Source organism: Phodopus roborovskii, unplaced genomic scaffold (assembly GCF_943737965.1).
Source record: "Phodopus roborovskii unplaced genomic scaffold, PHOROB, whole genome shotgun sequence".
NCBI classification, from domain to species: domain Eukaryota; kingdom Metazoa; phylum Chordata; class Mammalia; order Rodentia; family Cricetidae; genus Phodopus; species Phodopus roborovskii.
In genome coordinates this window covers 9,402,712-9,420,904 of record NW_026126459.1, presented here as the reverse complement: position 1 = coordinate 9,420,904, position 18,193 = coordinate 9,402,712, and the positions used below count along the sequence as shown (strand labels likewise).

The 18,193-nt window shown below is 39.0% G+C and overlaps 1 protein-coding gene and 1 pseudogene across 1 annotated transcript in view; one reads left to right on the top strand and one right to left on the bottom strand.

The window, feature by feature from the left end:
• The window catches only part of Atxn10 (ataxin 10), a 140,223-nt gene that overhangs the window by 105,230 nt on the left and 16,800 nt on the right, over positions 1–18,193 (bottom strand). Inside the window, exons 2-3 of the mRNA XM_051189558.1 lie at positions 12,741–12,932; positions 8,394–8,476 (exon numbers count right to left, since the gene is read on the bottom strand). Coding sequence (XP_051045515.1) covers positions 8,394–8,476; positions 12,741–12,932 — 275 coding nt within the window. The remainder of the gene's footprint in view (positions 1–8,393; positions 8,477–12,740; positions 12,933–18,193) is intronic.
• LOC127225911 (signal recognition particle 9 kDa protein-like) lies at positions 15,780–16,491 on the top strand (annotated as a pseudogene).

Sequence of the window (18,193 nt, the reverse complement as noted above, 5' to 3'; positions counted from 1 at the left end):
CCATTTATAAAAGTATCAAGATGAGGGGTTGGAGAGCACTGGCTGCTCTTGCAGAGGATCCAGGGTTCCCAGTACCCATGTGGCACCTCACAGCCAATTGTAACTCTAGTTTCAGGGGCCTGGACAACCTCTTTAACTTTCACTGGGTACACACACATACATGCAGGCAAAACAATCATACACACAAACAAATCTAAAAAGAAACCGTTCTTAAATGCCAACATACAAGTGGCAGTAGTGGGCACACTACCGAAGAGGAGACTACAAAGCAACACAGAGGTCTTAAAGTGGCACTAAGGAAGGGAAGAACTATCACAGGTCCAGAATCAAGTGACTGAGTTTCTATCTAGAGATTAAATGTAACTGTCAGTCTAGGTCCAAGTAGGAGAATCCACACACATACACATGTATATGTCATTCCTCATCCTGGAGGACTTACATATCTGTAGGAAACTTGAAACCATTCTAAAGTTTGTATGAAGATATAAAGGACTGTTAATAGCTAAGACATTGGTGAAAAGTGAAAAGATCGGTGTTCACAGACTACCAGCAAGTTCAGTTAATGTAGGTATAACAGGGTGGAACCAAGATAGGATAAACAGCGGTGTAACAAACACAAGCTTGCCCAAATGACTAATGACAGAGGTATCAGCAGCAAATTGTAGAAAAACAATGGTCTATACAAGAATCAGCATTGTGTGTGACAGTGCTATACTTCCTCACACAAGACAGAAAGCTCCATCCCAACCCCTGACCTGCCAAATTCAAAAAGTTTTGAAAACGTTGGAGAGTCTTTAAAGCCATAGGAAAAGTAATAAATGTTAACGCTTTTTCTCAGAAGATAGCACGGGAAACCGAAATATTGCCACAAAAAAGGAAGATATATGAAATACACAACTACTTTTATACTTACAGTGTATTTAAAGAGTTCTTACAAACCACTTTTCCCCCTTATTTGGTTTTTTTCAGATAGGGTCTGACTATGTAGCTCTGTCTGTCCTGTAATTTATTATGTAGACCAAACTTGACTTAAACTCACAAAGATCTACCTGCCTCAAAAGGCATGCACAATGACACTTGGCTACAAATCATGTTTAAAAGACTGATAGGCCAACAGAAAAACAGGCAAAAAAGAAAAAGAGTTTCGTGTAAAAATAAAAAAAAAATTGAAAAGGTCCACAATGGGTAGGCAGGGATGAAAAAGTACTCGATATCATGAGAAAACCAAGAGGCTTACTCCACACCCACTGGACTGGCACAACTTACACAGTTAGAAAACACAAGCATGTGGTGAGGGTATAGAAGCCAAAGAGTCCATGAGCTATTAACAATAGGACACAGTCAAAACAGACTTGTGTGGGTACCACCAGTTCTTGGTTTTGCCTCCCAGCTCCAAATAAAATTTCAATGTCTGCTCTGTGAAAATAAAGGTGTCAGACCCTCAGGACATATCTGCTGCCAGCATTGTCACCACGATTTACTCCCCCTGGAGGACACCCTCCTCTGCTCTGCTCAATTCTGGGAAGCAGTTTCTCCAGGCCCAGCTCCCACAGGGCATAACATCAGCAGTGCTAGCAGCCAGAATTAATTAATATAACTTAAAAAAAAAAAACTGAACACAAAACTCATGTTTATAACAACAGATACAAATATTGAAAATAAAACAAAACCAAAACAACTTCAAGTGCTTCTTCTCACAGCCTGTTCACAGAATTACAGTATTTCCTTCTATTTTTCTGAGTTTTTAAAAATTAGTCTTTTATAAATGCTTATTGAATGTTTACAATATAAAAGTATCAACCTTTTTCCAGATAAGCCACAATTTTAAGAATACTAATAGTTCTACTGAACACTTCCTTAGTAACCTTCCTGGCAATGCTCCCTTGCACCCAAGGGTGGACTTGCACATGCTCATCAACAACACTACCTCTCAGCACCTGCTCTGCAATGAGCCATAAGTGCTGCCTCCCCAAGGGTCTCAGCCTGAGATGAGGTCAGGGAGGCCCCACCTTAGCCCTGGGATTATTAGAGGCTACATGTATCCACAATTCCTCAACTCATCATTTTCCTTCTTACTTTGCCATTAACTCAAACCTTTAATGACAGCAACTCTTTACATTAAGTCTTACTACTGGGCCTGTTCAAATTATGCAATGGCTGCTGCCCCTCTTGCACTGTTAGTAATAGAGTGAGTGGGTGGAGGAGACAAAGGGAGGAGAGACCAGTAGGGACAAGTGGTATCAAGCAGGAACCTCAGAGAACAGTAACAGCTAACCCAGTCACAGTAAACAGAAAGCAAGCTGGTGATTTTAAGCGAGAAAAAGTAATTTGAGGAATTTAAAGACAAGCAACACAGAGACAGCACACAGGTTGAACCACAGGAACCAGGTATACCCCTAGAACAGGATGAGCACAGGCAAGAGGTTAGGCTGTAAGAACCCAGGAGCCTGACAGCTTCCTCAGAAACTGCAGCCAAGGCTCAAACACGCAATTCTTAAAATTACTCAAAGAAAATGATACACCAAGAACCCCAAAACTAAAATTCAAGTGCTTCTCATAGCCTGCTCATAGAATTGTACTTTCTTCTGTCTACTTTTCTGAGTTTTACAAGTCTATTATAAATGCTTACTGAATGTTTATAATATGAAATTATCAACCTTTTCCCAGATAAGACATAATTTCAAAAAAATACTAATAGTTTTACTATTCCAGAATACTGACACTCAAATTTAACATGCAAAAAGAGTGAAAGGGATACTCTGGCCTGACAACCAGACAGTCAAGCAGAATGACAGCTCCTCAGGCCAAAAAAAAAAAAAAAAAAAAAAGGCACAAAACCTCTGAAAATCCAAAACACGATTCTGGGAAGGAAAAGACTTGCAGATGGCCTAGGCATAAGCAAGAAGACTGAAGGCAAGTAAAATAACAGTTTACTTTACCAAACAGCTTATCAACTGATCTTTATGTAAACACTAAGAATAGTGCAAAGCCCCTAAAAAATGCCAGCATTATTTTTACAGATTAAGAAAGAATATGCGCCAAAAACAACATCAATAGCTCAATTAAAATAACTCATACTTGTGTTTACATAAAATTTGATGACCATAATATATTTGTCAGACCACTGCAATTATTGCCTGAAAATAATACTCTAAATATTATTTTGACAATATAATTACAGTTCTTACCTCAGAAGCAGTAACAAAAAACTGGCACAGTTACCCTGACAATGATCTCCCTAAAATAAAGATCTCAGAGAAAGAATTAACAAAAAGTGAAATCAGAACAATTTTTACAATGCTATTTCATTGGGTTTGAATGAAGGCACTATGAAAATAACTTCTGAGCTCCTTACTAAATGCAAATGTCACTGCTGAATTCCAAATAAAAACCAGGAGCTTTCTTTTCCTAGAGATGGTAAGAAATACCACTAACTTTCCTTTTCCTTCTTGCCTCTCTTCCAATTCTGCCACAGAATACAGGTCAGCTACTTAAAACACAGACAGCTGATTTTTTAAAGAGAAACTGCTCCTGTTTCATGGACTAGAAGACTCAATATTGTCAAGATGGGAACTTTTCCCAAATTAATCTGCAGATTTAACATAAGCCCCAGTATCTGCAACATAATACAGAAGTGACTTCCACAATTCAACAATAAAACACAATCACAATCAGGGAAAAAAACTGAGCAAAAGATTCAAACAGACATTTCTCCAAAAATTTATAAATGCCCAATACACATATGAGAAAATGTCTACCATTATTAGTCATTTGGGAAATGCAAATAAAAAACACACATTACTTTACACCCACTGGAATGACTATAAACCAAAAAATAGAAGTGTCAGCAAAGATGTGAAGAAATTAGAACACAGTTGATTGAATGCAAATGGCTGTCTCCACTGTGTTGGAAAACAGTTTAGTGGCTCCTCAAAGCAAGGGCGGGAAAGAGGGCTCAGTAGTTACCAGTATTTGCTGCTCTAGCAGAGGCTTGGCAATAAGGTAACCAGCACCCATGTCAGACAGCTCAGAATCACCTGTCATTCCAGCTCCAGGGGATCTAAAGTCCTCCTGTGGCCTCTGGAGGCACCCACACATAATATGTACACAGAGAAAGAGGACAAAGACACAGAGACAGAATGACTCTTTTAAAAAGATAATGTTTAACATGGTGGTACTCAGGCCCAACAATTCTAATCCTAGGCACATACTCCAAAGAACTGAACACAGGCATTCAAACAAATACATGTACACATTAAATGTTTTATTAATCATAGCCAAAAGGTGAGAACAGCCTGTGTTCATCAACTGATGAATGAAAAACAATAAAGTATTATTCAATACAAAAGAACAAAGTTCTTATGCATGCTACAATTTGGCTGAATCTCAAAAATAAGAGAAATTAGACCAAGGGCCATGTAACTCTACAATTCTATTTATATGAAATATCCAGAATAAAATAATTCACAAAGACAGAATATAAAACTATGGACATCAGAGGCAGGGAGAAGGAAAGGAAGAGAACAGTTTTCCTTATATCTTTTTGAGTGTAAGAAAGTAGTTTTAGTTTTGTACAGGCATTGGTTGTACAACGTCACTTAACTGTTCACTTTAAAATGAAAAGAAGGAGAAGAAAGAGGAGAAGGAGGAGGAGGAAGAAAAGGAAAAGGAGGAAGAGGAGAAGAGGAAGAAGAAAACAGAGGAATCTATTCCCTACCATCAATCAACATATTCATTCACCACATAACTATATTATAAAAATATTCTTAGGTATCTTCCCCTTTCCATTTTTCTTAGGGTCTATCTATCTCAATAAAGGATGAAAAATTAATTTATCATATACTGTGCAGAAACAAAACAAGTCTTGCAGGAGATTTGGAATAGCAAAAGGAAAGGAGGGAAGAAAAAGAGGGGGAAGGAAGGTAAAGAAAAAGAAAGGGGAGTACGGAATCAAGGAAAGAAGTCTTATGACGGAAAGCAATAGAATGTACTACATGATGATGAGAATGCTGGAGGGCATAGGAGCTCATGTGATGCTGAGAACAAATGGGATAACGTCAAGAGAAAATCTTCTGTGTGGGTGAGCGGAGCTGGTATCCAAGGGTAAGGGGAGGGCCTAGCTCCACTCTAATAGCTCTACAATCACAGCATTTGCCACCATTTCTGCTGGGCTTATCCAAGAATACACCGTTAAAAGAAAAACCTATTTTTGCTGACAGCTGATAGTCTATCACTATTTTTTGGCAATTACAAAATGGACTGCATCTGAACAGTGGCTGAAATACATACTTCACAGACGGATAATTTTTCCATGCAGCACAATGAAACTTGTTACTTTATCATTACGTTTTTTAATCCTCCAACTCTGAACACCAAGGCCTCATCATAAAGCAGAGCTACAAGAATACCTTTAATAATAAACATTTTTAAAATACTTTACAACTACATTCTACGTCCTGCCAACCTCTTCAAATACTGCTGCTCAGAAAAGTTTAGAGCAAAGATATTGTTTATAAACTCTTAGATGATGTAGTTTATGTTAAGAAACCACCACTTTCCGTCACACCAGGTAACTGACAAGATATAAAAGATGATTGATTTCCATGTAGCGATAAACATTAATCCCATTTACTCATTGAATGAATAAAGTTGAAATTAAAATAAGCACAATTTGAAAGGACAATTAGAGCCCCCCTCCCCCCAAAAAATAACACTATCAGGTGGGAAGTGGGAGATAACAATGGTACTTTCCTCTGGCTGTTACTGTCATGGTAGTAATTATTTCTCTAGGAACTAATAAAAGTCTTAATTGTCCCAGAAAGTATTTCATTGTGTTCTTTTGACCCCAATGGCTTGACATAATAGATAATTTTATAGTAGTCATGGAAACTGTGACAGTGTTGTTCTGAGAAGTACTGACATCACAGGTCAGTTCCTTAAGGGCACACTGATTTCTCTGTTGCTGTTAGAAGTTCACTGGTGTGTGATTCTCTTAATCCATAATCTACTGGAAGATGGATTACTTAAATAGTGTGAGTCAATTTTAATGTAAGTATTAGGGTATCGTTGCTGTTGCAGGGTTGGGTTTTTTATTTATTTTTTTGAGACGGGTTCTCATGGAAGCCCAGGTTGACCTCAAATTTACTACAAAACTGGAGCCGACCTTTGCACTCCTGATCCTTCTATACTTACTTTCTGAATGTTGGGATTACAAGCATATGTCACCATATCCAACTATTTGTTTTCCTTTAAATATTTGCATTGGCTTGGATCTTTTTGTATATTAATACAAATTTGAGATTATTTTTGTTACATTGCACTATACATACAATTCTAATTTTGTTCAAGGTAATGTACCTATGCAACTCTTTTAGCAATGTAATGCAAATTAAAAGATGATTTTTAAATCAATTATTAAGGTCCCAAAATAGCAGTAAAACGGATCTGAAATGGAAACATTAGGAAATCATGAAGAGTGAAATTCAGTAGCAGCATGTAGTACCTGCAGCACACCAGCACACTGACTTCCTTTATCTAATCACTTCGACAATTCCTTTTGGTGCTTGTGAGAAGAGAGCCCCATCTCTAGTTCTTACCTATCCACTGAGAATACAGTGTCAGGTAGCATTAATATAAATGTGTTATATAAAAACAGGAGTTAAGAAATAGTTGTAAATCAAATCTATTTTAAATAGTCATACTTCCCACTTAAAGCAAGTATTTATATTACATATGGTAAAGGTGTTCTTTGTTATAACAATTACTTTAACCCATAATCTAGTATGTCTAATAAGCAAGGATACTCACATTAAGATTATATCAAATAACTTATTTACTCACAGTATCTCAATTTCTTAGACAAGAAGATCATATATAAAAATTCTATTATTTAATTTAATGATGTGTTAAGATAATAATCTTTGTACAAAGGAGAAGCACTCTTGCTACTAATACAAAAAAATTACATGCCTTCAAATTAATCTAAGAACCTTCTAGCTTTTCAAGCTAAGAGTAGTGCTCTTAATCCCACATGAATAGCTGTTAAGAAGAAGAAGAGCTTCCTTCCCTTTTTGTCACACTAGGTAACTAACTGACTGACTTAACACATCTGGCTCTTCTCACTGGAACGTGAGTTCCTGGGGGCAGGATTACTGTCTACTCTGGTCACTGTTGGAATCACACCCATATTAGTTACTGAAAGAAGCAACTTACAGGAGGATTTATTTTGGCTCACAGTTTAAGATCACACAGTCTGTCATGGAGGGGAAATGATAGTGACAGTTGGAGCAGCCTGCAGCTACAGTAGTGGAAATTATAACAGAATACTGCCAAAGCCATCAAGGAGCTGAGAACTCAGGAAGAGCGGGAGGCGACCATTAGCTGTAAATCCTGCCCTATGGCTCAAGATCAGCCAGCTAAACCCCATATCCAAAATGTTCCACAGCCTCCCAAAACAGTGCCACTAGCAGAGGACCAAGTGTTCAAACATTGGGCATGTGGAGGATATTCATATTCAAACCAAAAACAGTGTCTGTCACATTTGTAAATATCACAAGGCAATGCATTAGACATCCCAGGTTGCAAAGAACTACAGACTAGACAGCTTCAAAGAATTACCTTCTACCATTTTGGAGGCTCCAAGTCCATCATTAAGATGTAGCCAGTGTTGATTTCTCCTGGCACTTCTCTTCTTGACACTAGACTGCAATCTGATTCCTGTGTTTTCACATGGTCTTCACCTAAATGTCCTACTATACTTCTCAAGAAGACACCAAATTTCTTCACTGTACCTTAGTTACCTCCTGTAAAATCTTATGTTCAAATACAGGCATATTCTGGCCACTGGAGGTTAAGATTTTGCTATGGTCTAACGTTTGTGTCCTTCTCAAATTCATATGCTGATTGTCAAATCTCCAAAGTGTTGGTAAAGTATGATGAGGGCTTTGAGGTGTAACTAGATCTTGTAGTTAGTGTCCCTTATAAGAAGAGGTCAAATTCCTTTGCCTCCTTCTGCCCTTCTACTATGCAATGACACAGCAAGAAGACACCTTCATTGAGCCAGAGAGCAAGCCCCTACCATAAAATAAGTATGCTGAAACTCTGATCCTGAACTTCCCAGACTTCCAGGGTGATAAATATCTGCTTTTAGTAATTACCTACGATAAAGTATTTTGCTACAGCAACCCAAATAAAGAGAAGTTTCAGTGTAAGAAGTTGGAAAGAGACAAGTTAGCCCACAACAGTACAGAAAGGAAGTCACAGTAACATTCCTTCACAATAACTCCTTAATATTACATGAAATACAGAATATGTTCCAGTAAATGACTAACACTCAGAGCTTTGGTTTTAAACCTTTTTCAAGAAAATAATCCATTAATTATACTGTACATTACCTGTCAACAAAGAGTCTTGTTCCACTCGAAGTTCACGAAAGAGAAGAACCAAATCAACGGCAACGCCAATTGTATCCAAGTTCCTGTATTAAATTTTAAGACACAATTAAGCTAAAGATATGCTCTTCTGTAGTTCTGAATTTCAACTGCTGAGACTACTGATTAGCAGTTCCTACAGTGGGCAACATAACAGCTTCCAGAGATGTGCACTAAAATCAGTAACTATTAGCTTATCTCGTAGAGAGAACTTTTCACACAAGACAAAATCAATAATCTTGAGATGGAAGGGGTGTCCTGAGTTATATGAAGGTTTATTGTTGGAACCAAGAGAAAAAAAGCTATATGCCAAGAAAAGTGGTGGGCTGAAAGCAGGCAAGGCAAAGAAACTGATTCTATCATAGAAGCCTCTAGAAGGAAGTACTATCCATGACAATTTCTTATGGACTGCCAAACTCCAAAACTGTTTAAGCTTTTGGTAACATGTCACTGCAACAAAAGTAAAGTGGCACAGATCTGAGTATTAGTGGTGTGCTGCTGTAACAAGTACCTGAGAAGAGGGGTAAGACTTTGGTCAGTGGGCAAAGGCTAAAAGAACCCTAAGACAAAACAAAACAAAACAAAAAACAAAACAAAACAAAAAAAAGCACAGTGCCTTAGACAGACTGTTAATAGAAGCACACACATGAAGGCACAGCTGGCAATGTTTGGAAAGAAAGGAGAACATGTTATTAGAGACTACAGAAATGGTGATCTTTGCTATGCAGTGCCAAGAGTCCTTGGACAGCATCCTACAGCTGTATGGAAGGGAAAAAAAAAAAAAAAAAAAAAAAAAAAAAAAAAAAACTGTCCCATGTACTGTGTGATCTTCTGCCTACTGTATTTGAGAAAAGATACTTTCTAGTGTAACAGGTCCAGATAAAGTAGAACTTTGTCCCAAAATGAACCACCATCCAGAGTTTCATATGTAACTTAGGTAATTCAGAGGTGGAACTTCTAGGTATCGAGACTTAGAGGGCATTCTGAACATAAGCTAATACTATACTAGGTTTAGAGTATGGGAGACCTTGGGATAGTACAAAAATGTATTTTGAATGGAATAGATGTGAATGTTTAAGATCAATGGGTGAGCTGGGATAGCAAAAGAACATAAACCCCTTATCAATTTGTTTGTTTTTTAAAGTGGCCTTATATGGGCAAAAGACACAGTAATAGATGCAACCTATAGTTGGTCTTTGTCCTGAGCACCTTGCCTGAGTCCCTAAAACACTTATACTTTCCTGAAAGATAGAAACACTTGATCACACCTGAGTTTACGGTCTAAAAGTAACTCAGACATAGCTTCAGAATGGTGTCCTACTGCCAGAGGACTCAACCTGTAAGCTTTCAGTCTCAGAGAGGCAAGGGAGATGAAAGCTAAATTCAATATCCACAACCAATGTTTTAAATTAATCATGTCCATATAATGAAAACTCCATTTAAAAACTAACACTGTAGTCTGGGGAATCTGCAGGTTGGTGAGCACATCAAACTGCCAGGAGGATGGCATATGCAGGGAGGACACGGAAATATCACTCCACCCTATACCTTGTCCTATGCATATTATTCTACTTGGATGTTCCTTGGACATATCCTTTATAATGAAACCTACTTTCTTGAGTTCTGTGAATTACTAAAACTGAGGGAACCCTGTCATGGAATCCTCAATTTCTAGGCAGTCTTACAGAAATGGGGGTTGCCTGGGACCTGATTTCTAGCTAGCATTCAAAGTGGCAACTCTTCGGTCACAAAGAAGTGGCCCCAAAGTGGTAATGCTGATGGCAATGCCTCAGCCCCCACTTGAGCTTGGGGGATGCTAGAAAAGGGAAACCAAAAGCTTTTCTCAGCACCTAAATACTTCTGACCATATCTAAAACACCTTCTCTATATAAGCCGCCCTCATATACCCCTATTTAACCCAATAAACTTTTATAGCTGGCTGCTGGTCTCTACTGTCCCAAGCAGCCAGCTTATCTTGCTGCACCTGCTTAGCAGGAGGGAAAGACTGTGTTCAGTGGTCTCTTTTGCTGTGCCCATAACAGCAGCCACCTAGGTGTGAGCCTTTTAAGGTATGACTAATTCCCATAGAACAGAAGTGAATTATCAAACATCCAGTTATCAGGGATTTAGAATTAGTGTCAGCAAACACATAAGACTATTTAGATGTGACTAAATTAATTTTGAGGTGGGGAGATTATCCTAGGCAATGTATTTATTACAGGTCTTCATGAGAGGGTCACAGGAAGTCAGAGCAGAAAAAGACTGTTAGATACTACACCATATCCTGATAGTGGAGGAGAAGTGTGAACCAAGGAAATCAGAAGACCACTAGAACAAGAAGAGACCTCTGCAAGCCACAATTTCTTCCTTTGAAAAACTGGAAAAAAGCTGTAGCACAGTATTCTTCAGTGTAGCCCAAGTGTATGGGTATTCTATGTTATGTGAGTCAGTCAAAGAAAGAAGTCACTCCAAAATGAATTTTTTAAAGCCTGTGTGGCAGCAGGGAAGTCCAGCCTCTGATAAACTGAACCTTGAACATCCATAAAAAAAGCATATTTATTGATTGTTACACAGTTATTTGGAGGGGGAGGAGTAAACAAGTTCCTCATACCAAGGTCCCTAATCTAATTTATATACTTCTGTAAAGAAAAGCATCACATCCCTGTTACTTTAGTCCTTATTGTGTACCATTTGCAGTGCCCAATAATCCAAGAGCTCCAGGTGTGTTGAAGGCTTGTGACCAAAGTCATGCAAAGGTTGTTAACACTCCCTCAGAAAAACAATTCTATACATCACGGCAAACAATCACTGTTTCCCCTTCTAGAAAACAACTGTTCATCCTAATGTTTACCCTAGATACAATTACTCTGCTAGATTCCTACAGTATCCAAGGGTTAAAACAAGGTACTACAAGTGGAGCACCTAGGAGCATGCCTTCCCTCCTGCTGAGGCCAGAACAGCAAAGATGCCCACAAGCAGGCTTCGTTCTGGGCTTCCCATGCCTCCCCACCTGGGAAAGTACAAAAGAAACTGATACTCTGGCCAATGTTTCCACAACATAATGTTACATTTAAAAAAGAAAAAAACTGATACTGGGGCTGGAGAGATAGATGGTTCAGCAGTTAAAAGCACTTGCTGCTCTTCTACAGGATGCAAGTTCAGTTCTCTACACCCGCCAGCTCCAGCTCCACAGGATCTCACACAACCATCTAGACTCCAGGGGCACCCATAATACACATGGACACAAGAATATAAAACCAATATTTAATAATGTTTTCAAATTTAAGTAGATTTAAAAAAGCAAAGTATTAACTATTATTAGCAAGATGATTGTTATTTCTATCCATTTTCTGTAAAGAGATGGCAGGTTTGTTTTAGCACTGATGTTAAAACAACTCCAGCTTTTCTTCCTTTCCTTTCATCTTAAAAATCTCATTAATCATCCTAAAGCCTCAGGTCTAAGACTGTCTAAGCAGTCAAGGGAATCAAATGTCTCCTGGACCAGCTCAACTTCACCCATCACAGCAGTGATAGAGAGGCCTTGAGGCCCTGTCTAGCTGTAAATCCAGGAAGAAAAGGTGAGCATCTACTTGTGGCTTCTGACTTCATTTCAAGTAAAATATTCTTTTAAAAAAAAAAAAAAAAATTAACAAGAAGCTGGCAAGAGGGAAAGCCAGGCATAGAAGCACATGACTTTAGTCTCAGCACTCGTGAGGCAGAGGCAGGCAGAACTCTGAGTTGGAGGCCAGCCTGTTCTACAGAGTGAGTTCTAGAACATCCAGAGGTACACAGAGAAACCCTGTCTAAAAAAAAACAAGGGAAAGAGCTGGGCTCTAGGGAAGAGCAGCAGAGAGCATCCTCTGCTCAATACCAACACTCCTCAAAAAACAGGCAAAGCCTAAGACAGAAAGAAAGTGCCCTAAGCTTTACCTAAGCTTTAGAGTCTTAGACAAATAATCTCAGGAATTTATGAAATAGTCCTGCTCAACATAAGTACAGGGCAACTGAAACATTTACAATTAAAAGAAGGGCAAGAACTACAAGTGAACTTGGGTAGGCCGAACCTAGAAATATGGAAACAATGCCCTGTTCAAATCACTCACATGAAATATCAAATACTTCAAAATAAGTTACAAATTACAAACAGGAAAGCTGAATAATCCCTCTTGTTAAGCAAGAGAATACAAGAAATAAAGAATGTTTCCCTGTAAAAATAAATGACACTTTTGTAAAAACAACCAACCGGTAATACTATAAAGCCAAAACATTAGCCACCACACAAGGAACACCCAGATGCATATGTGTCACTACCTGATTGAATCCTGGTTCACAGAACACTCTATACAAGCATTCCGAAGACATCTGAAGCATTCTGTGATTAGCTGGAGACTGGAAGCCAGGTGCTCCACTTGGGAAGGATCCCTGCAGGCCAGCTCAACAGCATGAGTAGATTTCTTTAAGATATCCAAGACTCTCTGGAAGATGGTTCTAGGTGCTGTTTCCCTAGAAGAAGATAAAGTTGTTACAAACTGGGGGGGGGGGGGGGGAGTTGGTGGGGTAGCATGGGACGACTGATTTCCAAATGCTCCACCCCCAAACTGTTTTACCTACTCCAGAGGCAAGAGAAGCTAGATTTATCTATTCCAGCTCCTTCATTATGAAACACAAGTTATGGACTGCAGTGTAGACTGTGTAGCTACTATCTGTGGGGTACTCCTGTTAGTGCTCACACATGTTTGCTCACTCTACCACTGAAATAACCTTAAAATCAACACTGTCCTCTCCATTTTATAGGTCATGTAAGAGAAAGAGTCGCTTGCTCGCATCACCTGGCCAGTGAATGTCAGATCCACAATTCCAATTAAGTTCTCTGATTCCAGTACTCGCATTCCCCAGGACAATCCAAATCCAGTCCAGATGAACTCTCTTGCTTATGGCTCTGCCACTACCCAATATGCACCTTGTACTGGGTTATGGGAAACAATATTCTAGAAGGACTATGTAGAGGACAAAAGTGCAGGTCACTCTTCTCTTTAGATCCCAAGAAGTCAGCAACAACCACAACAAACTTTACATGTGCAACTGCAAGTGAGAGGGAGGGAGAGAGAAAACAGAAGAGGGTTTATAGAGTGACAGCTCCCCTATGAGGGTGAATGCTAGACAGAAAGATGACCTACCTACAGTTGTGCTCTCAGGCACCTCAGTCTTCCCTCAGGCGACTACTATCATTTTTTTGGTAAAATTTGGTACCTAAATGAAAGCCAATTTCCTCACTCCATTAATCTCCTAAGGAAACAGCAATCTGCTTTTAAAGAGAGAAGAAAAGCCTCCAGGATGTTAGTGGTGCACGCCTTTAGTCCCAGCACTAGGGAGGCAGAGGCAAGTGGATCTCTGAGCTCAAGGCCAGCCTGGTTTACAGAGAAAATTCCAAGACAGCCACAGCTACTCAGAGAAACCCTATCTGTGTGTGTGTGTGTGTGTGTGTGTGTGTGTGTGTGTGTGTGTGTGTGTGTGTTGGGGGGGGGGAGAACGGGACACAACGACACCTGAAGAAAAACTGTCAAGTTAGACATTTAAGAGACTCTTAGGGACAGTCCTATTCATCTGAGTGTTCTCCTCTGTTCTCAATGTAGAATGACGGGACTAAGCCATACCACAGAAACTCCAAGCTAGTAACTGGTGTAATTTTAAAAAGGTGACACAAGAGAGAAAGATGCCAAGTGACAGAGTTCAAGTGGAAGGTTGTGTTTGTTTTAATTATGGAAAGGGGAGTTAGGGGGACACCTGCCTCCCAGTGATAAGAGCAGCAGAAGAAAAAGAGGCAGAGAAACAGAGAGAGGGAGAGAAAGAAAGAGGATGGGAGGTATTTTAAAAGGCAGCACAGTGAATGGGCACAGGTGGTGCTCTTAATGGCTGCAACTGAGGGCATATCCTGTCAAAACCTCAAGGACAGGCCAGTACTCATGCCTGAATACCAACAGTAATGACCTTGGGCTGCCTGGACATCATCAAAGACATTCCATAAATGTCCCATCCTTTCCAGGACCAGTGGATATAGCACATGGATTCTTGTGTATTGTGTGGTACCTTTCAGTCTTATAGAGACAGACATCCCATGTTTTTCTGTGGCTGGATCTTTAATAAATCTAGAGGCAAATTATTAGCTCATGTTTTATAACAGTATGAATTCCACTTTATAACGGACCAAACTCAGGGCCCCCCACATGCTAAGCAACTACCAACTCTACACTTTTATCTTTTTTTTAATTCATTTAATTTTAGGGTGTCTGATATTTGTTTCTGGAAAGAGGCAGGGTATTGATTAATTAATTAAAAACTAAGAAACACACGCAATTATCTGCTTGCCCTCTCATCTTCAACCAGCATTATTTCCAAAGACAGATCAAAAAACTTTGACCCAGTGTTTCAGTGACTTAGTGACCAAACAAAAAAGTGAAATTCACATACCTGGGCAACTATAGGAAGCAATTACATATGCAAGACATTTTTCCTGACAATACTGTCACAAAAACATTTTTTTAAAAATGATAGCATTAAGGATTAATAAATATGTTAGAGAAAATACCAAAGAGTTTGAAACAAGCTGAGAAATGACAAGAGTATTACAATTTCTATGACAAAGTTAAATCTAACTACCTATATGTGTTCTGATGCATAATTTCAACATTTATTATTTTGTCTTACAAATAAAAACAGAGGGCTTAGGTAGCTCATGGCACTACATTTGACTAATATATACAAAATTCTAAATTCAAACTTTAGTAATGCAAAAATAATAAAACAGCTCTATAACTACAATATTCTACAGTAATTTCTCTATTCTCCTCAGATGGCTAAGAAATGTGAATTCACACCTGTGATGATAGAGCCAGTCCTAATTCTGTCAGCTGGTCCTTCACATTCTTTACAGATGCCACTGTCCACAGTGAACAGTCTTCCCTTGAAAACCTCATTCCTTTATCTTTTACCACCTGCTTTACTAAAAACTGATGAATGAAACAGCACACATTTTGAAACAAAACTATGGCTACAGACTAAAGAAGATCGTTATTCTCAATGGAATTTTTATAATGTATTAGAACAGTTAAGTTCATGAGCTAACCTACAAATATAATCCCCAATGCTACATATTCATTTGTCATGGATGCAGTAGTAGGTCCTTACTATACTTCAATAACAACAAAATGGAACTGAATATAAGACCCATCAAAATCTCCCGAATCCCAAATGACTACAAACAGCTTCTACACAGTAAGCTCACATGGCATGTCTATCAGATACAAAATAACTTGTGTTTGTACAACAAAGAAAAATAAGGGGCGTCCATCTTTGGGCCGGCGGAGCGCAGCGCCGTGGGCGGTTGCGGGAGAGAGGTGGGCTGCCAGTGAGACTGCGGCTTTTTCCCCGTGGCCTCGGCGCTCGCTGCCCGGAGCCGTGATGCCTCAGTTCCAGACCTGGGAGTTCAGCCGCGCGGCCGAGAAGCTCTACCTGGCCGACCCCATGAAGGTACGTGTGGTTCTCAAATACAGGCACGTTGATGGGAATTTGTGTATCAAAGTAACAGACGATTTAGTTTGGTGTACAGAACAGACCAAGCTCAAGACGTAAAGAAGATTTGAGAAATTCCACAGTCAACTAATGCGACTTATGGTGGCCAAGGAATCCCGCACTGTCTCCATGGAAACAGAATGAATGGTTTGAAATGAAGACTGTTTGTATGTTCTTGGGAAGTAAATAGCTTTTGAAACTGAGAACGTGTTGGGAAGAAAATATTTATGTAACTGAGCTGTTGAGAGCTGAGGGACCAGGCTGTGCTCTGAGGTTTGCTCTAGAGTGAGAATGTCAGTGCTTGCAGTTACAAAACCTTTATTTTTGGAAACTGAATAAATACCTTAGAAACTTTTTGCAAATCATTTGATGTTGGGCAGATATATAATTATTTTTCTGGTAAATTCATATCAGTAATTTGAGGAATTAACAAGGAAAGTTAGTTCTTTCTAGATTGTGTTTAAGAGGAAATAAAGTGCAACCTTTTGCTGTGTTGGTATGTTTCTTTTGGAGCATAACATTTGTGCCGTTTATAATAAACGTGGCAGCCGAGGTTACTGCTCTGCAGTGTGCCTGATCTGGCATTGTGAAGAGCGGGCTTGCTTTTCCTTCCTTGACAGGTTCAAACTGTGTTTGAATAGAAGGGATCTGTAGCATCAGCTTGCTGATCAACGAGTGACTAAGTCTGGCAGAATGATGGGCTGAAACCACTCTATGCAGAAAAGTCATCATGTAATTCCCACCCATAGTCTCTCAGAAGGGTTAAGGGTTATTCAGACTGAACTAAAGTACTAAGCATAGCATGCCTCTCAGAACTGTTAGGTTTCTAATAAGCCAGAAGTCTACTGTTTCATATTTAGCCTGTATTTGTAATCTGATTTTACCATATAAATGTAATGTCCCATGTTGTCTGCTCAAGAGTGAAGGTATTGCATTATTGCATTAAAGTTTTTTTTTTTTTGTTTTGTTTTTTTTTTTGGTAAAAGTTTGTCATGTTGAATAACACTTTAACTTAGAATTTTAGTCTAAGAGGTCAGTAAATAAAATATACACTGTTTTTGTTGAAAAAAAAAAAAAACAAAGAAAAATAATTCTGGAGAGTGATCATTGTTATTTGCCCTCCCCGGATTCTAGACCCAGGGGTCCTGCAAACACCATATACTTCCAATTGTCTATTCCCTTCCACAAGCATATATTTGTACATTGTCCTTGCCTAGTTCTTCACCTTTGAGAACTTGTCCTGTGATTCTAAGGAAAATATTCTACCATTGAGCTACGCCCTCCAGTCTAAACATCTCCTTTTTCAGAAATCTTTTGAGGACTACATTCTGGTAAACTCATCCACTATTCCAGCCTGTTTGCCCTGTAACTCTGTGTTCCTGCACACTAGAGACTAGCTGACTCTTTTGTATCTCTAGTCCGCTGGCACTCACTAACAGATCTCATTTCTGCCTTAAAAAGCAGAATGAGAGAGGCCTGCACCTTGCTATCCAGGAAAGTCAGTGTACTTGAAGGCAGTGCCTTAGAGATATTAGCTTAATTCCTTTTCTTCCCACTAAGAGCTTAATTCTTTTTCTTCCCACATATTGTAGATATGGAAACTAGAAAAATAGTCACCTTGTAAGATGTGACTCTACTGTAGATAGATATCTTGTGATTCCTATGTAGTATATTTCAATTCTCCTTCCCCACTCATTACTACAATGGATTAATTTGTAAGAAAGGTTCTATAGTCCAAATTAACTGGTTTGCTTGTTTGTTTGTTTTGGTTTGGGTTTTTGTTTGTTTGTTTGTTCAAGACAGGGTTTCTATGTGGCTTTGGAGGCTATCCTGGAACTAGATCTTGTAGGCCAGACTGGTCTCTACATCACAGAGATCCACCTGCTTCTGCCTCCAAAGTGCTAGGATTAAATGTGTGCCACTGCCTGGCAAATTAACTGTATCTTAAACTCCCTGAAGATGGAGACTATGTCTTAAATGTTTGTTTCCCTCCACAAAAGCTGAGAAAGAAAAAAAAAAAAAGCATCATCCCTCCAGAGTCTTATGACAAATAGCTATGGACTCTATTAAGCCTACCAGAAATAATACAAACATGATCACTGTTTACTAGATGAGGACAAAGACATTCCTCTCAACAACAGTAAAAGTATTCACCTCTCCCCACTATTCTCCCCTCCCCACAGCCTTGAAAGAAA